Raw genomic sequence first — 18,302 nt, 5'->3', positions numbered from 1 at the left:
TCAGAAACATTTGTGGAATTAAATGTTAAGTGAATGACTTAAAGCAATAAATAGGAAGTTTCCTTCTAAGAACTTTTTTTTTTTTTGCTTTTTGGGTCACACCTGGTGATGCACAGAGTTTAACTCCTGGCTCAGTGCTCAGGAATTATTCCTGGTGGTGCTCAGGGGACCCTATGGGATTCTGGGAATCAAACCCGGTCAACTGCATGCAAGGCAAATGCCCTACCCACTGTGCTATCACTCCAGACCCAATAGTGAGTTTCCTGATAACAACAGGTACTTGAAGCATATATTACGGAACACGTGGTTGTTTCCGGTGCATTCCACCAGGCTGAGCACAAACCACAGCCCCTGCGTCAGCTGGGAAGAGCCTCCCTTTCAAGCACTTCTGACACAAGCACCTATTATCGTAGCTTACTCAAAATCTATGAGTTGATGACTAAGGATATCCAAAGTCCAATATTAAGTGCCCAGCTAATCAATATGCAAGGCTGAGCTTGCTTTCCGAGTTCCATGACATTGTTTCAAGGGGCTTCTTACCTTTCATTGGGGCTCCCGTATCCATACTGCTTCAGCCCAAAGAGTATCACCATGGGTGCCAAGGCCTGAGCAGGTTTGGTAAACAAAGCGTTTATGCCGAAGACCACTGAAAAAAGGGGTGACCTGCAATGGAAAAAGACAGCGTGCATCTGTATCCACATGCATGCATGAATGTGTTCATGTGCGAACGTGTATGTGAGGATCTTTTTGTCTCTAAAGTCCACCTTGACCCTAACTAGACAATGACACGGAATACAGCAGTTCCAGGGCTCTCCTGACTTTGTCATGAGGGGTTACTGAACCACAAGGAGCTTCCTCACATATGATATCCCCAAGGGAGTAAGCCCTGAGCACAGCTTGGGGGGTGGGGAACAAAATAAATCAATAAATAAGAAAAAAAAACCCACAGGTAAGAGGATGGAAAGCTAGTTTTCTAACATCTCTTTTGTGTGTGTAAAATAAAAGTTTTTTATTTGGGACATAGGAGATGTGGGGAGGAGTCAGAGATAGAGACAAAGACAGAGAGATAGAAAGCAACACAGAGAGAAAAAGAATGTAGCCCTAGTCGAAACCATCAAATGCTCAGTAAAGAGAGTGATCCGGGGCTGTGCGCCCACCACAGCCCCAAGAGGAAGATTCTAGCACTCCTGCCTTAGGAGACGAGAAAACAGAGGGACTGACCCACGCTCACATGGCCCCAGAGGGGCAGAACTAGGATTCATGTCTAAACCCTTCTGTCCACCTTTCACGAAAGATTCATTTCAGGTGTTTCTAAGGAGAATCCTGCCATATCTTTTCTGTTTTGAAACAACGAGTTCATAGAAGATGAATCAAGTGACTTGACCCAAGAAGCTAAGATCTTGTATTTCAACGAACAAGGGACACTTGACACTAAGAGGAGAAGAAAGGGAAGGCGGAGAAGAAAAGATGGGGAAGGGAGAGGAGAAATGGAAGAGAAAGAGATGAGGCCAGATCACTGGGTGATGGTCGGAGCTCAGGTTTCATTCCCTGGACTTCCATCTACCAGCTGTATCATCTCTGGGGGGAAAGTTAACCCCTCAAGAGTTTTATGTTTCCTGAGAGTGGGGCTAATCACAATTATAGGATGATGTAATAGTGTAATTGTGGCCTGCCCACCACTACTAGACTCAGTGTCCTGAGAGGCAAAACCACACCAGGCTTTGCTCGCGTCTGAAGTTATCTGATATGATCAAAGTAAAAGACACCCATTTTCAGAAGAGGAGACATTAACCGCTCTGCTTTAAATTTATCATTTGTGTGTGTGTGTCTCTGTCTATGTGTGTGTGTCTGTGAGTGTGTGTGTGTGTCTATGTCTGTGTGTGTCTGTGTCTATGTGTGTCTGTGAGTATGTGTGTCTAGGTGCATGTCTTTGTGTGTGTCTCTTTGTGTGTCTGTGTGTATGTGTATGTGTGTGTGTTTGGGGGCAGGGACATGCCAGGGATCAAACCCAAGGTTTTAGATATGCAAAGCTCTAGTCCGGCAGAGAGTCTCTTGCCCAGCCCTCTGGCTGTCTTCCCCGGGGTCCCTCGGAGGGGATGGGCTTCAGCTTCCCTCCCCACCCCGAGCAGAGCTCCCAGCGGCCGAAGACCTCCGGAGCCTAGTCACAGCCATGCTCAAGGCCCCTCTCCACACTTTCAGGTGAGCCTCACACATGAAGGTACCGGCAGAGGAACCCAGATGTGTGGGACCTGGGGCTGAAACCTCCAAGGCTGCTTGGATCGGAACTGGGCCTGCTCCATCCAGATTTCCCATTTCCCAGTAGCTAGGCAGTCACACCTTAGGGACTGCCCCCAGCGCCGTGGAATCCCATCAACAGCCAACATCCAGAGACTAAAAAGCAAGCTCCCAGAAGCGGGACATCTTATAGCTTACTTCTCCCTCTGGGAGAACCTGGCAAACTACCGGGAGTTTCCTGCCCACATGGGAGAGCCTTGCAAGGTCCCCATGGTGTATTAATATGCAAAAACCAGTAACAAGCTGGGTCTCATTCTCCTGACCCTGAAAGAGCTTCCAATGCAGCATCATTGGGAAGAACGAGTAAAGAGAGGCTTCTAAAATCTCAGGGCTAGGATGAATGGAGACGTTACTGAGACCGCTCGAGAAATTCGACAATCAACAGGATGATGATGATGATGATGATGATGATGATGATGATGATGATGATGATGATGATGATGAAAGCTCTAGTCCTACCAACCCACTCTCCCCTTAGTTTTTATCTGATAAATACTATGCATCTTTTGTTTGTTTGTTTGTTTGTGGGACATACCTAGAAGTACTCAGGGCTTACTCCTGCCTCTGAGCTCTGAGCTCGGGATCATATGGGGTGCTAGGAATAGAACCTTAGTTGGCCACGTGTAAAGTAAGCACCTTACCCACGGTATATTGCTTTGGCCCATGCTGTATCATCCTTCTCACTGTTGTTGTTGTTGTTGTTGTTGTTGTTGGAACAAATTCAGTGAAATGCAATTCTGTTGTTGTTGGATAATATGCTTTATGCACACATAAAACAGGCAAAAAAATAAAATAAATAAAATAAGCAGCCACTTCATAGACCAAAAGTAAAACTGGAAAAGGGCAATGGTCTTTTTAACTGTCTTATATAAACCAGTTGGTTTGAAGTAGATACACAAGAAAATGATGCTGAAATGCTCAAAATTAGATTTGTTGTTGTAGCTCATTTTGCTCTTTGAAAGTTTTCTTTTACTAAAAACCAAAAACGTTTTTCTTTTCTCCTTCAGGATTCTAATGAACAAGATTACACTACAGTGACTCCACAGTGGCCAAGAGGGTTTTCCAAACACTCTTCTGCTCATTTAAGTCATTAAGAGGGCTAACCAGTACAAACAAGAATATAAAATGTAAGTTACAAACACAAATTTTCCCTTTCAGTGTACTTCCAAGAAGAAAAAAAAGAAAGAAAAACCATAGCCTTAAAAGTTTGGATTCTTCTTCCCCCCTTCTCCCCACCCCGTGAAAATCCACATTGCAGTTATAAGTGTCACAATGCCTACAACCTGCTATCAGGAGAATCTGATGTCATTTGGAAGGAATTCTGAGTCCGAGTTATCTTGCAGTTTTCTTGATTTTTCAAAAAAAAAAAAAACAGATGTGATCTGATGGGAATATTTTTCTTTTTCAATTACCTTTTGTTTTTCTTTACAAATTACCTTCTGTCAAATCTTCCCAAAGTGGTTAACTTTGTTTTCCTAGAAATGACTTTCCTTCTACACGTACATTTCCCAGGTTTACAAAATAGATTCAGCATTCTGATCAGAACCAGCGCATCTTGGCAAAGAACAGAGGCAAAGCCAATCGCAGACTCCGGGTAAGAGAAAATAGGAGCAAACAGTGCGGGTCCCACAGAGCCATTGACTCAGAAGTCAAGTGATCTAAAAGCTGAAGTTGAGGGAGACCCGTGGCATTCTCCCCAGCATCTGCCATGGTGCCCAACACAGTGGAGGTGGTTATTGATTGGGTCAATAAGAGCTGCCACGCAGACTGGCAGGGGTTTGAGTGAGCAAAGGCTACGTGGTGCTTGCACATGTCGACATTGAGTCACTGGGGTTCCCTTCCTTACTGTTGGAGACATTTTATTTGTAACCAGTCTGGTTCAAAGGCAATTTGAGAGTTGTCGGGGATTTTGTTGCAGTTATTGCTTGTTAGATGACTTGTGTTTTTAAAAGTTATTTTTAAGGGCTGGAGCGATAGCACAGCAAGTTAAGACACTTGCCTCTCACACAACTAACGTGGGTTTGATCACCGACATCACATATGATGTCCTGAGCACCGTCAGGAGTTACCCTTGAGTGCAGAGCCAGGAGTAAGCCCTGAGCACTGCCTGAGGAAGAAAGGAAAGAAAGGGAGTGAGGGGAAGAAATAAAGAAGAGAGGGAGGGAGGGAGAAAGGGAGGGAGGAAGGAAGGAAGGAAGGAAGGAAGGAAGGAAGGAAGGAAGGAAGGAAGGAAGGAAGGAAGGAAGGAAGGGAGGGAGGGAGGGAGGGAGGGAGGGAGGGAGGGAGGGAGGGAGGGAGGGAGGGAGAGATTCAAACACAAATTAGTCACAAAACCCTGAAACAGGACAGATGTTATAGATAACTCAAGCAACCAGGCTGGCAATGCTGTTCTCCAGCTTCAAAAAAAAAAAAAAGACAAAGAGCAAGGCCATGGCATCGAGATGTTTTTACAGACTACAGAGGTGGTAAGTTTAAGAACCTGTCTGTCCTGAGATCTCCAAGCTCATTCAGAAAGGGGACCAGGCCTCCTCCCCCCAGCTCCCCAGTTTTCCAGCAGCTTGGCAGTCGCACCCACAAACTGCTTCTGACACCATATAATCTCATCAACAGTCAAGATCCAGAGACTATGAAATAAAGTTCCTGGAAGAGAGTGACACAGAACGTCCTGGGTGCACGGCCACATTTGTGGCTGCGCGACCTCTTATACTCTAGCCCACTGATGTACCAAAAGTAGCACACATTTGTTTGGGTTTAACATATATGTTTGTAATCTCTTATACAAGGGCCTAAAAGGCTTCAGGATGAAATACAATGATCTTCATACACTTTCCTCTTATGGTGGTGGGAATGTGCATGGTGGTGGGATTGGTGTTTGAATGTTATCTATAATGAACTATTGTGAACAAGTATAAAAATTAAATTAATTTAAAGAAAGAGTCTGTCTTCATGTTGCAGGCGTTGGAGCAATAGTACAGCAGGTAGGGCATTTTCCTTGCATGTGGCCAACCTCGGTTTGGTTCCCGGCATCTCATATGGTCCCTTGAGCACCACTAGGAGTAATCTTGAGTGCAGAACCAGAAGTAACCCCTGAGCATCACTGGATGTGACCCCAAAAGCCAGGAAAAAACCCACATATTACATGTTCCTTTCTAATCCATACACAGTGAAAAATATCTGCCGATCAAGTGAATTTTATCACCTTTCCAAAGAACAAAACCATTCATGATTCATGTCTATGTCTTCAGGGAAAAAAAGCGCTAAGATGGACCTTGATTTCTCATTTTCATTTCTTGCCATGTCACAGAGCAAAGGTCATGCTGCCTTTATCGGTTGTGTGTTCGAGTTTGCGGAACATAAAACTTAGATTTTACTTTGGTTTTGGGAGCCTGGTTGCATCAGCTTTGTGAAACCCAGAGATCAAAGTTTATGATGTCTATTCAGAAACAAGGAAAAGTTGCTCAGACAAACAAGTGTAGATTTCCTATTATTGTCTGTCCTCTCATTCCCAATGATGACGTGAATGGTTTTCTTTAAGGTGATTTGTGGTGGCAATAGAACTGAGGTGTGGAGACTCCACTATCTCCCGCCCATAGAGATTATTTCATAGCTGGTGCATGAATAGACTTACTGCCGGTCAAACTTCAGCACATCCGCATCAACCATGTCAGCGAGTGGCAGGTAAAACAAGCAAAAAGCAGCCTGCACAGTCACCCTACAAACAAGTTTAAAACACACATATGAAAATTTTATATACCTGGGAGCCACAGAATTTGTTTAGAACAGACATCAAATGAAAGTTTATAGGTTTGTACCAAGGACAGTAGATACAAGGGCCAGGGGGATTGCCCCAGAGCTGGAAGCCTGCTTCATGAGTAGAGGGGAGAAGGCAGATGGAATAGAGAAGGGACCACTAAGGAAATGATGGCTGGAGGAACCAGTTGGGATGGGAGATGCATGCCGAAAGTAGATAATGGAACAAACATGATGACCTCTCAGTGTCTGTGTTGCAAGCCATAATGCCCCAAAGTAGAGAGAAAGTATGGGGAATATTGTCTGCCATGGAGTCAGGGGGAGGATGGGAAAGGGTGTGGGGAATGTGCACTGGTGGAGGGATGGGTGTTTGATCATTGTGAGATTGTAACCCAAACATGAAAGCTTGTAACTATCTCACGGTGATTCAATAAATTTTTTTAAAAAGTTATATGGGTTTGTAAAAAGAGAAAATTGTATACTGTTAAAGCCATGAATAGAGTACACGCTTCTATTCCCCTAAATATCATATACATATGAATATAATATATATAAAGAAAATAGTATGCTACAAAAGCAAATAGAAGTGTTCACAGTTCTATTCTCCTAAATATATGTTTATGAATATATATATATGATAATTTTAAAAGTGAAACAACTTGGCCAGAGAGCTCAACAGGATGAGTGCAACACTTAGCATGCTAGAGATCTAGTTTGTCCCGTATGGTCAAGCCCACATGGTCCCCAGCATTGGTGGGAGGGACCCCAGCACAAAGCTAGGAGTAACCCTTGAGTACTACCATAGGTGACCAAAAAAAAGTCAAAAAAGAAATAACTCGTTTTTCTTATGGTTTTGTTTTGGGGACACACCCGGCAGTGCTCAGGGGTTCCTCCTGGCTCTGCACCCAGGAAACATTCCTGATAGGCTCAGGGGACCATATTGGATGCCAGGGATCGAACCCAGGTCAGTTAGATGAAAGGCAAGGACCTTTCCCACTGTATCATCTCTCAGGCTCTTTCCAGATTTTTAAAAATCTTTTTAGGATGTTTAAAAGCAATTTTTTTCTCACTTCCAAACGACTACTTATTCACTTGATCTGCTTAAATTATGAATAGATCCGAAAGAACAAAGCATGCTAGGGGAATCCATCATTTTTTCTCTTGCTCTAAGAATAGGATAAGTTAAGAACTATAAAAAGCCATATAACATTTCAATTAATAGAAGAGAATGAAAACGGGGAAAGGCTTCAGTAAAAAAAAAAAATTTTTTGTTCTTAAAATAAAGATAAACGTTTGAAGAGATGGTGAAAGGGCTGAGCACAGGCTCTGCATGAGGGGGCCTGGAGTTCAATCCCTGGCACCACATGCCCCCCTATTTATCACTGCTGGGATAGAGCCCTCCCCTGCCCAATCAACAGACCAGAAATAGCCCCCAAGTGTCATGGATATAATCTAAAAACAAGCAAACAAAAATCAATAGTATAAAGACATTAAAATTTTTTTTTCGCTTTTTGGGTCACACCCGGTGATGCACAGGGGTTACTCCTGGCTCATGCACTCAGGAATTACTCCTGGCGGTGCTCAGGGGACCCTATGGGATGCTGGGAATTGAACCCAGGTCGGCCGCATGCAAGGCAAACGCCCTCCCCGCTGTGCTATCGCTCCAGCCACGAGACATTTAAATTTTTTTTAAATTTTTCTCTTTTTGGGGTTTGGGAGCCATGCTCATCAATACTCAGAGGTTACTCCTGGCTCTGCACTCAGGAATTACTCCTGGTGGTGAGAGCAGACCATATGGGATGCTGGAGATCAAACCTGGATTGAACACGTACAAGGCAAGCGCCTTTCCTGCTGTACTCTCTGCAGCCTCTAAAAAGACATTTACCACTTCACTCATATTCTAGATGCAATGGGAGGGGCTAGAACGATAGTACAGGATGTGGTGAGCCCAATACTAATAATAGTAATAATAATGATAACAATAACATCACTGACACTGTCATCCCATTGCTCATCGATTTGTTTGAGCAGGCACCAGTAACGTCTCCATTGTGAGACTTGTTGTTACTGTTTTTGGCATATCGAATACACCACAGGTAGTTTGCCAGGCTCTGCCGTGTGGGCAAGATACTCTCCGTAGCTTGCCGGGCTCTCCAAGAGGGACGGAGGAATCAAACCCAGGTCGGCCGCATGCAAGGCAAATGCCCTACCCACTGTGCTTTCACTCCAGCCCAATAATAATAATAATAATAATATATTTAAAAAATAAATGCAATGGTAAACCTCTTGAGATTATTAAAGAGAACTGGAGAAATAATACTGGATTAAAGTCCTTTCCTGGGGCTGGAGCAATAGCACAGCAGGTAGGGCGTTTGCCTTGCACTCAGCCAACCCGGGTTCGATTCCCAGAATCCCATAGGGTCCCCTGAGCACCGCCAGGAGTAATTCCTGAGTGCAGAGTCAGGAGTAACCCCTGTGCATTGCCAGGTGTGACCCAAAAAGGAAAAAAAAAAGTCCTTTCCTTGCCTGCACTTGACCCCGTTCAATCTCCTGCACTGAGTACAGTCTGCTGAGTTCCACCAGGGACGATCCCTGAGCCCAGAAACAGAAATAAGCCCTGAGCACTGCCCAGTGTGGCCCCCAATGAAACATAAAAGATTAATAAGCAGAGCAATGGAAATTTAGTACAGGGGGATTAGAGCACACACATGGCATGCCTCCACATTGGACCCGAGTTCAGTCCCCGGCACGTGTTTTGCTGAGCGTAGCCCAGGAATACTCCCCCATCACTCCCACCACCACCACCACCACCAGGCACTGCTGGGCTGGTTCTCGAAGATTCCAGCAGGTCAGGACCAGAGCTCAGCACAGCTGCCTCCAGCCCTAGCATGGAACCTGGCTCAACTGGCCAACTAAAGCCAGGAATGGGCTCTGGATTTCCTGAGCACCCCTCCACCTCCCCGCCAAAAGATCGTTAAGAGAACAATTCGGTAGCAGAGCATACGCCTGCAAAGCCTCAACTCCATCTCTAGCACTGCAGGTTGTTAAGCCAAACAAAGTCATGTTCTAGAAGCAGTATGGAAAAAAAGGTCGAAGAGATAGGACTACATGCAGGAGAACACGAAAATGACTGCATAACAATTTCATAAAAGATCTGATCAGGGGCTGGAGCAATAGCTCAGCGGGTAGGGCATTTCCCTTGCACGCGGCAACCCGGGTTCGATTCCCAGCATCCCATAGGGTTCCCGGAGCACTGCCAGGGATGATTCTTGAGTGCAGAGTCAGGAGTGACCCCTGTGCATCGCTGGGTGTGACTCAAAAAGAAAAAAAAAATCTCATCAGAGGAGCCCTAGATGGTTGCCTTGGACAGAACCAACCCAGACTCAATCCCCAGTAGCTTGTACAGTCTTCTGAGCACTGCCAGGAGTGATTTCCTGAGTACAGCTAAGTGTGCCAAAAAAAAAAAAATGACATGAGAACCTGTTGAGGAATGGTGGTGGCAAGAGAAAAGAGATTAATGCAGGACACATTAGGGAGGTAAGACCATTATCAATTGGTGACTGACAGAACACTCAATGCTTGAAACAACCACATAATGAACAACTTTGTAAATCACAGTGCTTTTAATAAAAATAAATTAAAAGAAAAAGATAAATATAGGTATTTCCCCTGCTGGCGAACAAAGGCAATCAACACTTAGGTGGCAGCCATTATGAAATGGTGCGTTTTGATAAGATAAAACGAGCAACTTTCCAACAAAATCTAACGAATAAGACTCCTTTGGGAAAAAGCAGCAGTGACCATTCAAGCTGGCACAAAGGTGTACTGCTCTGCCTAGACATGTGGATCAAAGTGGCTTCATGGCTTGAAAGGGGGAATGGTGAGCAATTTGGGGACATACATCTGGCGTAGTACAGGCATTTACTTACATGATAATCATGAGATAGAGAGTCAAAAAGTAATAGTATTGCTGTCCAACCAATAACATGACAATGGAGGCTGTGCCTTCTAGGTAGAAAGAAATTAAGATGATTTTGTAGTAGCCGTACTTCTTCAGCCAGGATTGACTAATAAGTATAAGACACTGAAATTGAAACAGATTGACATTGTATGAAGATGCGATCCTATGAATTTTGCTGACGACAAAAGAAATATCCTCAGCAAAAACCTAACTTGCTTTGTAAACTCAATTAGAATGTCAGTTGGAATACACAAAACCATCTACCAATGTTCAAAATGCAGTTATCTGTATGCTTATATGCTTCCACAAAAATCAGGGAAGAATAGTAATAGTCTAAATTAGCCAAAAGAAAAACCCTATTATTTCCTATTAATTAAATAAGCCAGGAAATTACTACATTTTAATTTTCTCACTGACATAAGGAGATTTCACTAAAACCAACCATAGGAAAGAATTTACCACTAAAAAACAAACTGTAGGGGCCAAAGAGATAGTATGATAGGACAGCAGGTAGAACGCTTGCCTTGCATGTAGCCCATCAAACCCAGGTTTGGTGCCCAGCACCCCATTGGCCCCTGGAGCCTTCCAGGAGTTACCTTTGAGCACAGAGCCAGAAGCAAGCCCTGAGCTAGGCAAGTTGTGGCTCAAAAACTAGAGACAGACAGACAGACAAACGGGCGGACCTGCAGAAAGAGACGGTGTTTAAAAACATTCCCAAACATTGTTGTTTTTGTTTTTATTTTGGGGGGAGGGGACAGAAAAGTTTTGGGGCAAGGAGCCCTAACCTATAACCACTATATTATCTCCTGGCCCCTGAAATGCAATTTTTAAATTAAAATTAAACATCACGCGCTGCCGCCAAGATGTGATCTCGGGGGCCGCACATGTGTGCAGCCTCTCCACAGCTGCATGAGCGTGACTCCAGACACCAGCTAAATTTTTCGGCATGGGCAGCTCCTCGCAGAATGTCTCCAGACTGAGAACTAAGTCGAGGCCCCATGCCCGCCCAGGAGGGGAAAGGTATTTCTCTCTCTCGCCTCTTCCTTGCCGGGGGTGAAGGGCGTGGTGACCGCCATATCATGACGACCACAGATGGGGTTTACAAGCTTGCAATGATCCAATATCTGGAAGAAATCTCCCTGGACTTAGTTGCTAAAGTACAGAAATCCAAAACCTCATATCTCTTCACAACAGGTCTGACTCTAGTGGGGTACTCCTAACAATAATAGTGAGGCTTGTGTTGAAATATTGAATGTAACTAAAGTAAATAGAAAGTAAAGTGAAACTTATCAGTTACAAGGCGGGGGGGGGGGCAGGGGGGGCGGGATGGGAGGTGTACTGTGTTTTTTGGTTTTTTTTTTTGGTGGTGGGATATGGGCACTGGTGAAGGGATGGTTGTTTCAGCATTGCATAACCGAGACTTAAGCCTGAAAGCATTGTAATTTTCCACATGGTGATTCAATAAAATAAAATTCAAAAAAAATTAAACACGCACAGACAAATAACAGTTTAAGATTCTGTCTCTTAAATTTAAGATTCTGTGTCTTCTGGTTGTGTTTTGTGCCTAACCTTACATATTTTCATAATTCTAATAGACTTGCATTGAGAACTAAGATAGTGTTCTTCTATATTTCTCCCTATCAATTAAAATAACTATTGTTCTAAATCGAAAAGCTTGTGCTAAATATCCATATATACATTAACAAAGATGAGGAGACCCTTTGTTTTCCATTAAAAAGTGCATTGTTTAGCCCTGAAAAGTTTTCACTCACTCAATGCAAGTACCATTACAATTAGAAGAGAATTTTTAATGATGCGTGTGGAATACAAATGTTCTTTGATAAATATAAGGAAGGGTTCTCCCCACCCGAAAGATTTCTTGGCTTCCTACTTTCAAGGAACAAGAGCTCATTTTCTAGACACTTAAAAACAATGGCTCTGTGATTGATGTGATCCAAAGCATTTCTTAAGTGTTCTGAAAGAGAAAGCATGCGAGCACTCAGGAAGTCCCACTCCATGCCAACATAAAATGATAACATTGTCCAGCCATGCATTTCCACATATCGAGATGAAGTTTCTTCTTTGTATTATTTCATCAAAATACAACAAATTAGAGGCCAGAGAAATAGTGCAGCAGGCAGGACATTTGCCTTGCACATGGCTGACCCAAGTTCGATCCCCAGCACCACATAGGGTCCCCCGAACCCTTCTAGGAGTGATCCCTGCGCACAGAGTCAGGAGGTGCACTGAGCACCCCCCTATGTGGCCCCCAAATAAAAACAAAATAAAATAAGAAATTAAAGAAGGGCTGGAGCAATAGCCCAGCGGGTAGGGTGTTTGCCTTACACGTGATTCCCAACATCCCATATGGTCCCAAGAGCACCGCCAGGAGTAAGGCTTGTTCATCGCTGAGTGTGACCCAAAAAAGAAAAAAAAAGGAAATTAAAGAATATCAGAATAGGGGCTGGAGTGATAGCACAGCGGGTAGGACGTTTGCCTTGCATGCGGCCGACCCAGGTTCAATTCCCAGCATCCCATATGGTTCCCTGAGCACTGCCAGGAGTAATTCCTGAGTGCATGAGCCAGAAGTAACCCCTGAGCATCGCCAGGTGTGACCCAAAAACAAAAAATGAATATCAGAATAGGTGACAGAGTAGAAAGAGCAAGGCTTTGAAACCAGATGTCCTTAGGTCTGAATTGCACCAGTAACATTTTTACCGACAACAAAGTACTTTAACTAAAAAGCATTTTCTATGTCTAATGCTCTCCATCATCTTTCTCCCTGATTGTACCACAAGTCAATAATCGTCTACTCGGAGCTGGAGCAATAACACAGTGGGTAGGGCATTTGCCTTGCACACGGCCAACCCGGGGTTCAATTCCCAGCATCCCATATGGTCCCCCGAGCACTGTCCCTGAGTACAGAGCCAGGAGTAACCCCTGTGCATTGCCGGGTGTCACCCAAAAAGCAATAATAATAATCACTGTCACTGTCATCCCGTTGCTCAACAATTTGCTCGAGCAGGCACCAGTAACGTCTCTCATTGTGAGACTTATTGTTACTGGTTTTTGACATATCAGATACACCACAGGTAGCTTGCCAGGCTCTGTCGTGCGGGCGCGATACTCTGGGTAGCTTGCCGGGTTCTCTGAGAGGGGCGGAGGAATCAAACACGGGTCGGCCGCGTGAAAGGCGAACGCCCTACCATGTGCTAATAATAATAGTAATAATAATAATAATAATAATAATGATAATAATAATGTTATTGAGGTGGGGGTGGGTGGGCTACGCCTGGAAGTGCTCAGGCTGATTCCTGGCTCTGTACCCTGTGATTCTGTGATCACTCCTGGCAAGCTTGGGGGACCGTAGAGGGTGCCGGGAATGGACCGTGGTCGTGGCATGCACGGAAAGCGCGCTACCAATGTGCTATCGCTCCGGCTCCTGGTATTTTTTTTTTTTTTGCTTTTTGGTCACACCCAGCAATGCTCAGGGGTTACTCCTGGCTTTGCACTCAGGAATTACTCCTGGCAGTGCTTGGGGGACCATATGGGATGCCGGGGATCGAACCCGGGTCGGCCGCGTGCAAGGCAAACGCCCTACCCGCTGTGCTATAGCTCCGGCCCCTCCTGGTATTATTTTGTCCAGTATCTTAAAAACTACAAAATGATTGATTCTCTGGTCTACCATAAATTACATAAGAAAGACTTTTTCTTTTGCTAAAATCAAACTCTGCCGGCTGAAGTCTTGGCTCTCCAGCCCTGTCTGCTGAGGAGGAGTTTGTGAATGCTGTGCTCTCCACAGCGTCGGCAAACTTATGCCAGAAGAGCCCAAACGGAAACAGATAAAGGCAGTGCCAAGCTCTCAGCGAAGGAATAATAAACACTTGCTGTGCAAGTCTTAATAAGAAGAGTTGACATTTCCAGTGTTTATTTTGTGCCAGGAACTGTTTTACTGGACTTCGTATGTTTTCATTCACTTCGTTCTCATAACAGCTCCATCTGTTTTGATCTTCATTTTGCAGAGGAGGAAACAGACACAGAGAGGTTGAGGAACTAACCTAGAGTCACACAGTTAGTAAGTGGGGGAGTCAGACTCCTACAGTACTCCCAAGCCATGCTCTTTTTTTTTTCTTTCCTTTTTTCTTTTTGGGTCACACCCGATGATGCTCAGGGATTACTTTTGGCTCAGCACTTAGGAATTACTCCTGGCAGTGCTCAGGGGACCATATAGGCTGTGAGGAATCAAACCCAGGTCGGCTGCTTGCAAGGCAGGCGCCCTACCTACTATACTATCTCTCTGGCCCCCAAGCCTTGCGCTTAACCCATATTCTATTCTATCTCCATCTCTCTGAGGGGATGTGGAAGAACCATGGACCTAACAAAACAATTATTAGAGAGAAGAGCAACTTGTTTACTCTTTTCTCCTTTCATGCATCTGCTTCCTCAAAAAAACAGGCCACTGGGGAAATGAAAATACAGTGCTCTTCTTTTAAACGAGAGACTGGAGCAATAGCACAGCGGGTAAGGTATTTGCCTTGCATGCAGCTGACCCGGGTTCCATTCCTCCATCTTTCTTGGAGAGCCCGGCAAGCTACCGAGAGTATCCTGCCATTCACGGCAGAGCCTGGCAAGCTACCCATGACATATTCGATATGCCAAAAACAGTAAGAACAGGGGCTGGAGCGATAGCACAGCGGGTAGGGCGTTTGCCTTGCATGCGGCCGACCCGGGTTCAATTCCCAGCATCCTATATGGTCCCCTAAGCACCACCAGGAGTAATTCCTGAGTGCAAAGCCAGGAGTAACCCCTGTGCATCGCCAGGTGTGACCCAAAAAGAAAAAAAAAGTCTCACAATGGAGACGTTACTGGTGCCCGCTGGAACAAATCAATGAACAACAGGACTGACAGTGCTACAGTGCTAAAATGCTTCTGTTAAAACTATACCCAACACCTCCAGGGTTTATTTACCCAAATAAACACTTGTGGATTGTTTTTGGTTTTGTTTTTTATTTGGGGCCATACCCGGCAATGCTCAGGCCTTACTCTTAGCACTGTGCTCAGGGATTATTCCTTATGGGGCCCGGAGCATCACATGGGGTGCAGAGGATAGAATTTGGGTTGGCCACATGTCAAGCAAGCACCCTGCCCATCGCACTATCTCTCCGGCCCCTGAACTCTCTTTTTTCAACCCTACCAGTTTATACAAATCATGTTTCTAGAAGTTAAGAATAAATTTAGAGCAACTTTGGATTTTCATTTTCTGATGTTTTCTCAAACAAGTGACATTCACATGTCAGTATGAGGGTTTAAAGAAAAGGATTATGGGGCCAGAGCATGTGGCTGACCAGGGTTCAATCCTCTTAGGGTCCCCCACGCACCACCAGGCGTAATTCCTGAGTATCACCGGGTGCGGCCCAAAACATAAAAACAAAAAAAAAAAATTAAGAAAAGAGATTATTGGGGCCAGAGGCCTTCAGGGGCTGGAGCAAATACTTTGCATGCAGGAGGCTGGGCTTGATCCCCAACATTCCTGAGTGCAGCTGGGTGTGGCCCCAAAAATTGAAGAAAAAGGATTGGGGAAAGCTTTTAGCCATACTTCTCTTTCGGTTTTGTTTGTTTGTTTGTTTGGGCCACTCAGGGCTGACTCCTGGCTCTTCCCTCGGGGAATCACTCCTGGAGGCTCAGGAGACCCTATGAATTCGGGGATAGAACCCAGGGTCTGCCACCTGCGAGGCGAGCGCCCTGCCCGCTGCCCCCTGGCTCCGGCCCTAGCCAGGCTTGATACTTACCAGCCGAAGAGAGACTGGGAGTCACCCATCTAAGACCTCGAGATAGAAAATAAGAAGATCCCTTACCTCCAGGTCTGTGAGACCTGAGGGGAGCACCGGGGGCAAGCACCTGCCGGGCAAACCTGAGAACAAGAATTCTGTTGGGGACTGTTCAGGACCCTGAACAAAAGAGGACCCCTAAACCTTTACCCTGGACAAACCGGAAAATTCCATTACCAGCTTTGCATGACCTGAGGCACAGGTGCCCTTGTGACAAAGGAAATAGCTAAACTCAAGAAGTAAAAGTAGCCCAGGGCAGTTAACTAAGAGACCCCAAAAAGCCTGTAAAGTAGAGTGTCTTCCTCTACACTAAAAGCCTTGTGCGTTCCTCCTGACAGATGCTCCTGCCAGATAAACCCTTGCCTTCCCCTCCCCACTATTTCTCAACCTACTCTTGGAGAATGTTGTAAGCCCACCAAAGTATGCCCCGAACCTTTCCTTATTTGGTCTGAGAAGACACTTCCCTGATGATTGACAACTTATGTACCAACCCCCTGCTAAGAAAAGTATAAAACCAGCATGGCTGTTAATAAAGTTGCTCTTGATTGGCATGTGTCGTCTTGAGCCCCCTATTTATTATCCTCACTAGTTTTATTTCAGATCGGGACCACTCTTAGAATCCACCCAATTAGGAGCGCTTTCCACTGTTGTCTCTCTGCGGGCCGGAGAGATCTCCGGGGGAACGCGCAGAATTCCACCCCCAGCACGGCCCCCGTGGACGGAAAAGGACCTTGTTGTGGCACTACAGCTGGAAATCACAGGCATCAGAGCACAATGTTTGCGGCCTCTGGGGCTGGAGTGCCAGTACAGCAAGTAGGGCACTTGCCTGGCATGGTGGCCAACCCCGGTTTGATCCCCGGCATCCCCTATGGTCCCCCGAGCATCACCAGGAGTGATTCCTGAGTGCAGAGCCAGGAGTAACCCCTGAGCATTGCTGGGTGTGACCCCAAAACAACAACGACAATGAAAGTTTGTGCCCTCTGGCACAGTGCAAGTATACACGTGCGTGATCTGGCAAACAGCACAACTGACGAGTGTGTACTATTGGGTCCAGTGAGCACTGCAACCCGAATGGGCTTGAGAACCACAACCAGAGAGTGTACGCCAGGCAAGCACAGCTACTAGAACTGCAAGGAAACCTGTGTGACCTCAGGTTGTGACAGAGGTAAAAAAGAATAGATGGGGGGGAGGGTGTCTGGAAACTAGATACGGGGAATAGAATAGAAGGGAGAAGGTACAGCAGGTGGGGCGCTTGCCCTGCACACAGCTGACCCAGGTTTAATCTCCGGCACCCCAAATGGTCCCTCCAGCACCTCCAGGAGTGATTCTGAGTGCAGAGCCAGAAATAAGCCCTGAGCATTGCCAGGTGTTGCCCCAAAGACAAAAAAACAAAGCAGCAAGCTGAAAAGGTATTTTTCCATATACAGCGATCAATAGCATAGGAAAAGACTTTCAGTATGATTAGCCATGAGGTTAAAACATATCAAAACCACCATAAGGACTGGTGACATTCTAGCAGGAAGGGCTCTTACCTTGTATGTGCCTGACCCGGGTTCCATCTCTGCCATCCTGTATGGTCCCCTGAGCATTGCCAGGAGTGATTTGAGTGTAGAGCCAGGAGTAACCCCTGAGCACCAGCAGGTGTACCCCAAAAATATATTTTAAAAAAGATCTTTTTAAACTGCCATGCAATGCTGTTCCCACACACTACAGTGAGTATAATAATATTTAGTGCAGCGAGTAGGGCGTTCGCCTTGCATGCGGCCGGCCCGGATTTGGTTCCTCTACCCCTCTCGGAGAGCCCGGCAAGCTACCAAGAGTATTTAGCCCGCATGGCAGATACTCTTGGCAAGTTATGTAATAACAAGTCTCCGATGGAGACGTTACTGGTGCCCGCGCAAGCAAATTGATGAACAATAGGATGACAATGACAGTGACAGTGACAGTGACAGTGGTGGTCAGAAAGGTAGTACAGTGAGAGGGTGTTTGTCTTGCCCATAATCACCCAAGTTCCATCCACATACAGTCTTTGGAGACCCACCAGGAGTGATCCCTGAGCACAAAGACAGGAGTACTTCTGGGTGTGGCCCCAAATTTAATAATAAAATGATAAACATAGTGGCAAGTGTTGGTAAAAAGTTGGACAAACTAGAACTTCTCACTTTTGATGAGAAATTTTGTTTTGTTTTATTTTGGGGCCACACTCAGATCAAGGGTTACTCCTGGCTCTGCACTCAAGAATTATTACTGGCAGTGCTCAGGGAACCATATAGGATGTCAGGGATCAAACCCAGGTCAGCTGCATGCAAGGCAAGTACATTACCTGCTATACTATCTCTCCGGTCCCAGGAGATAATTTAAAATGGCATGGTTGCTTTGGAAACTGATCTATCAGTATCTCAAAAGTGTGAAATAAAGTACCTTATGACACAGCTTTCTCACTAATAGGTAGCACTGTAGCACTGTCG

At 45.3% G+C, this 18,302-nt stretch overlaps 1 protein-coding gene across 1 annotated transcript in view; it reads right to left on the bottom strand.

Moving 5' to 3' along the window:
- LOC101551014 (transmembrane protein 180) overlaps nucleotides 1–18,302 on the bottom strand; it is a 63,890-nt gene that overhangs the window by 34,767 nt on the left and 10,821 nt on the right. The window contains exons 3-5 of the mRNA XM_055136799.1: nucleotides 9,975–10,129; nucleotides 5,924–6,007; nucleotides 541–663 (exon numbers count right to left, since the gene is read on the bottom strand). Coding sequence (XP_054992774.1) covers nucleotides 541–663; nucleotides 5,924–6,007; nucleotides 9,975–10,129 — 362 coding nt within the window. The remainder of the gene's footprint in view (nucleotides 1–540; nucleotides 664–5,923; nucleotides 6,008–9,974; nucleotides 10,130–18,302) is intronic.

The sequence above is a fragment of the Sorex araneus genome, chromosome 4, assembly GCF_027595985.1.
Source record: "Sorex araneus isolate mSorAra2 chromosome 4, mSorAra2.pri, whole genome shotgun sequence".
Classification (NCBI taxonomy): Eukaryota; Metazoa; Chordata; class Mammalia; order Eulipotyphla; family Soricidae; genus Sorex; species Sorex araneus.
Note: the sequence above shows the minus strand (reverse complement) of the source record. Positions and strands in the feature narration are given on the sequence as shown.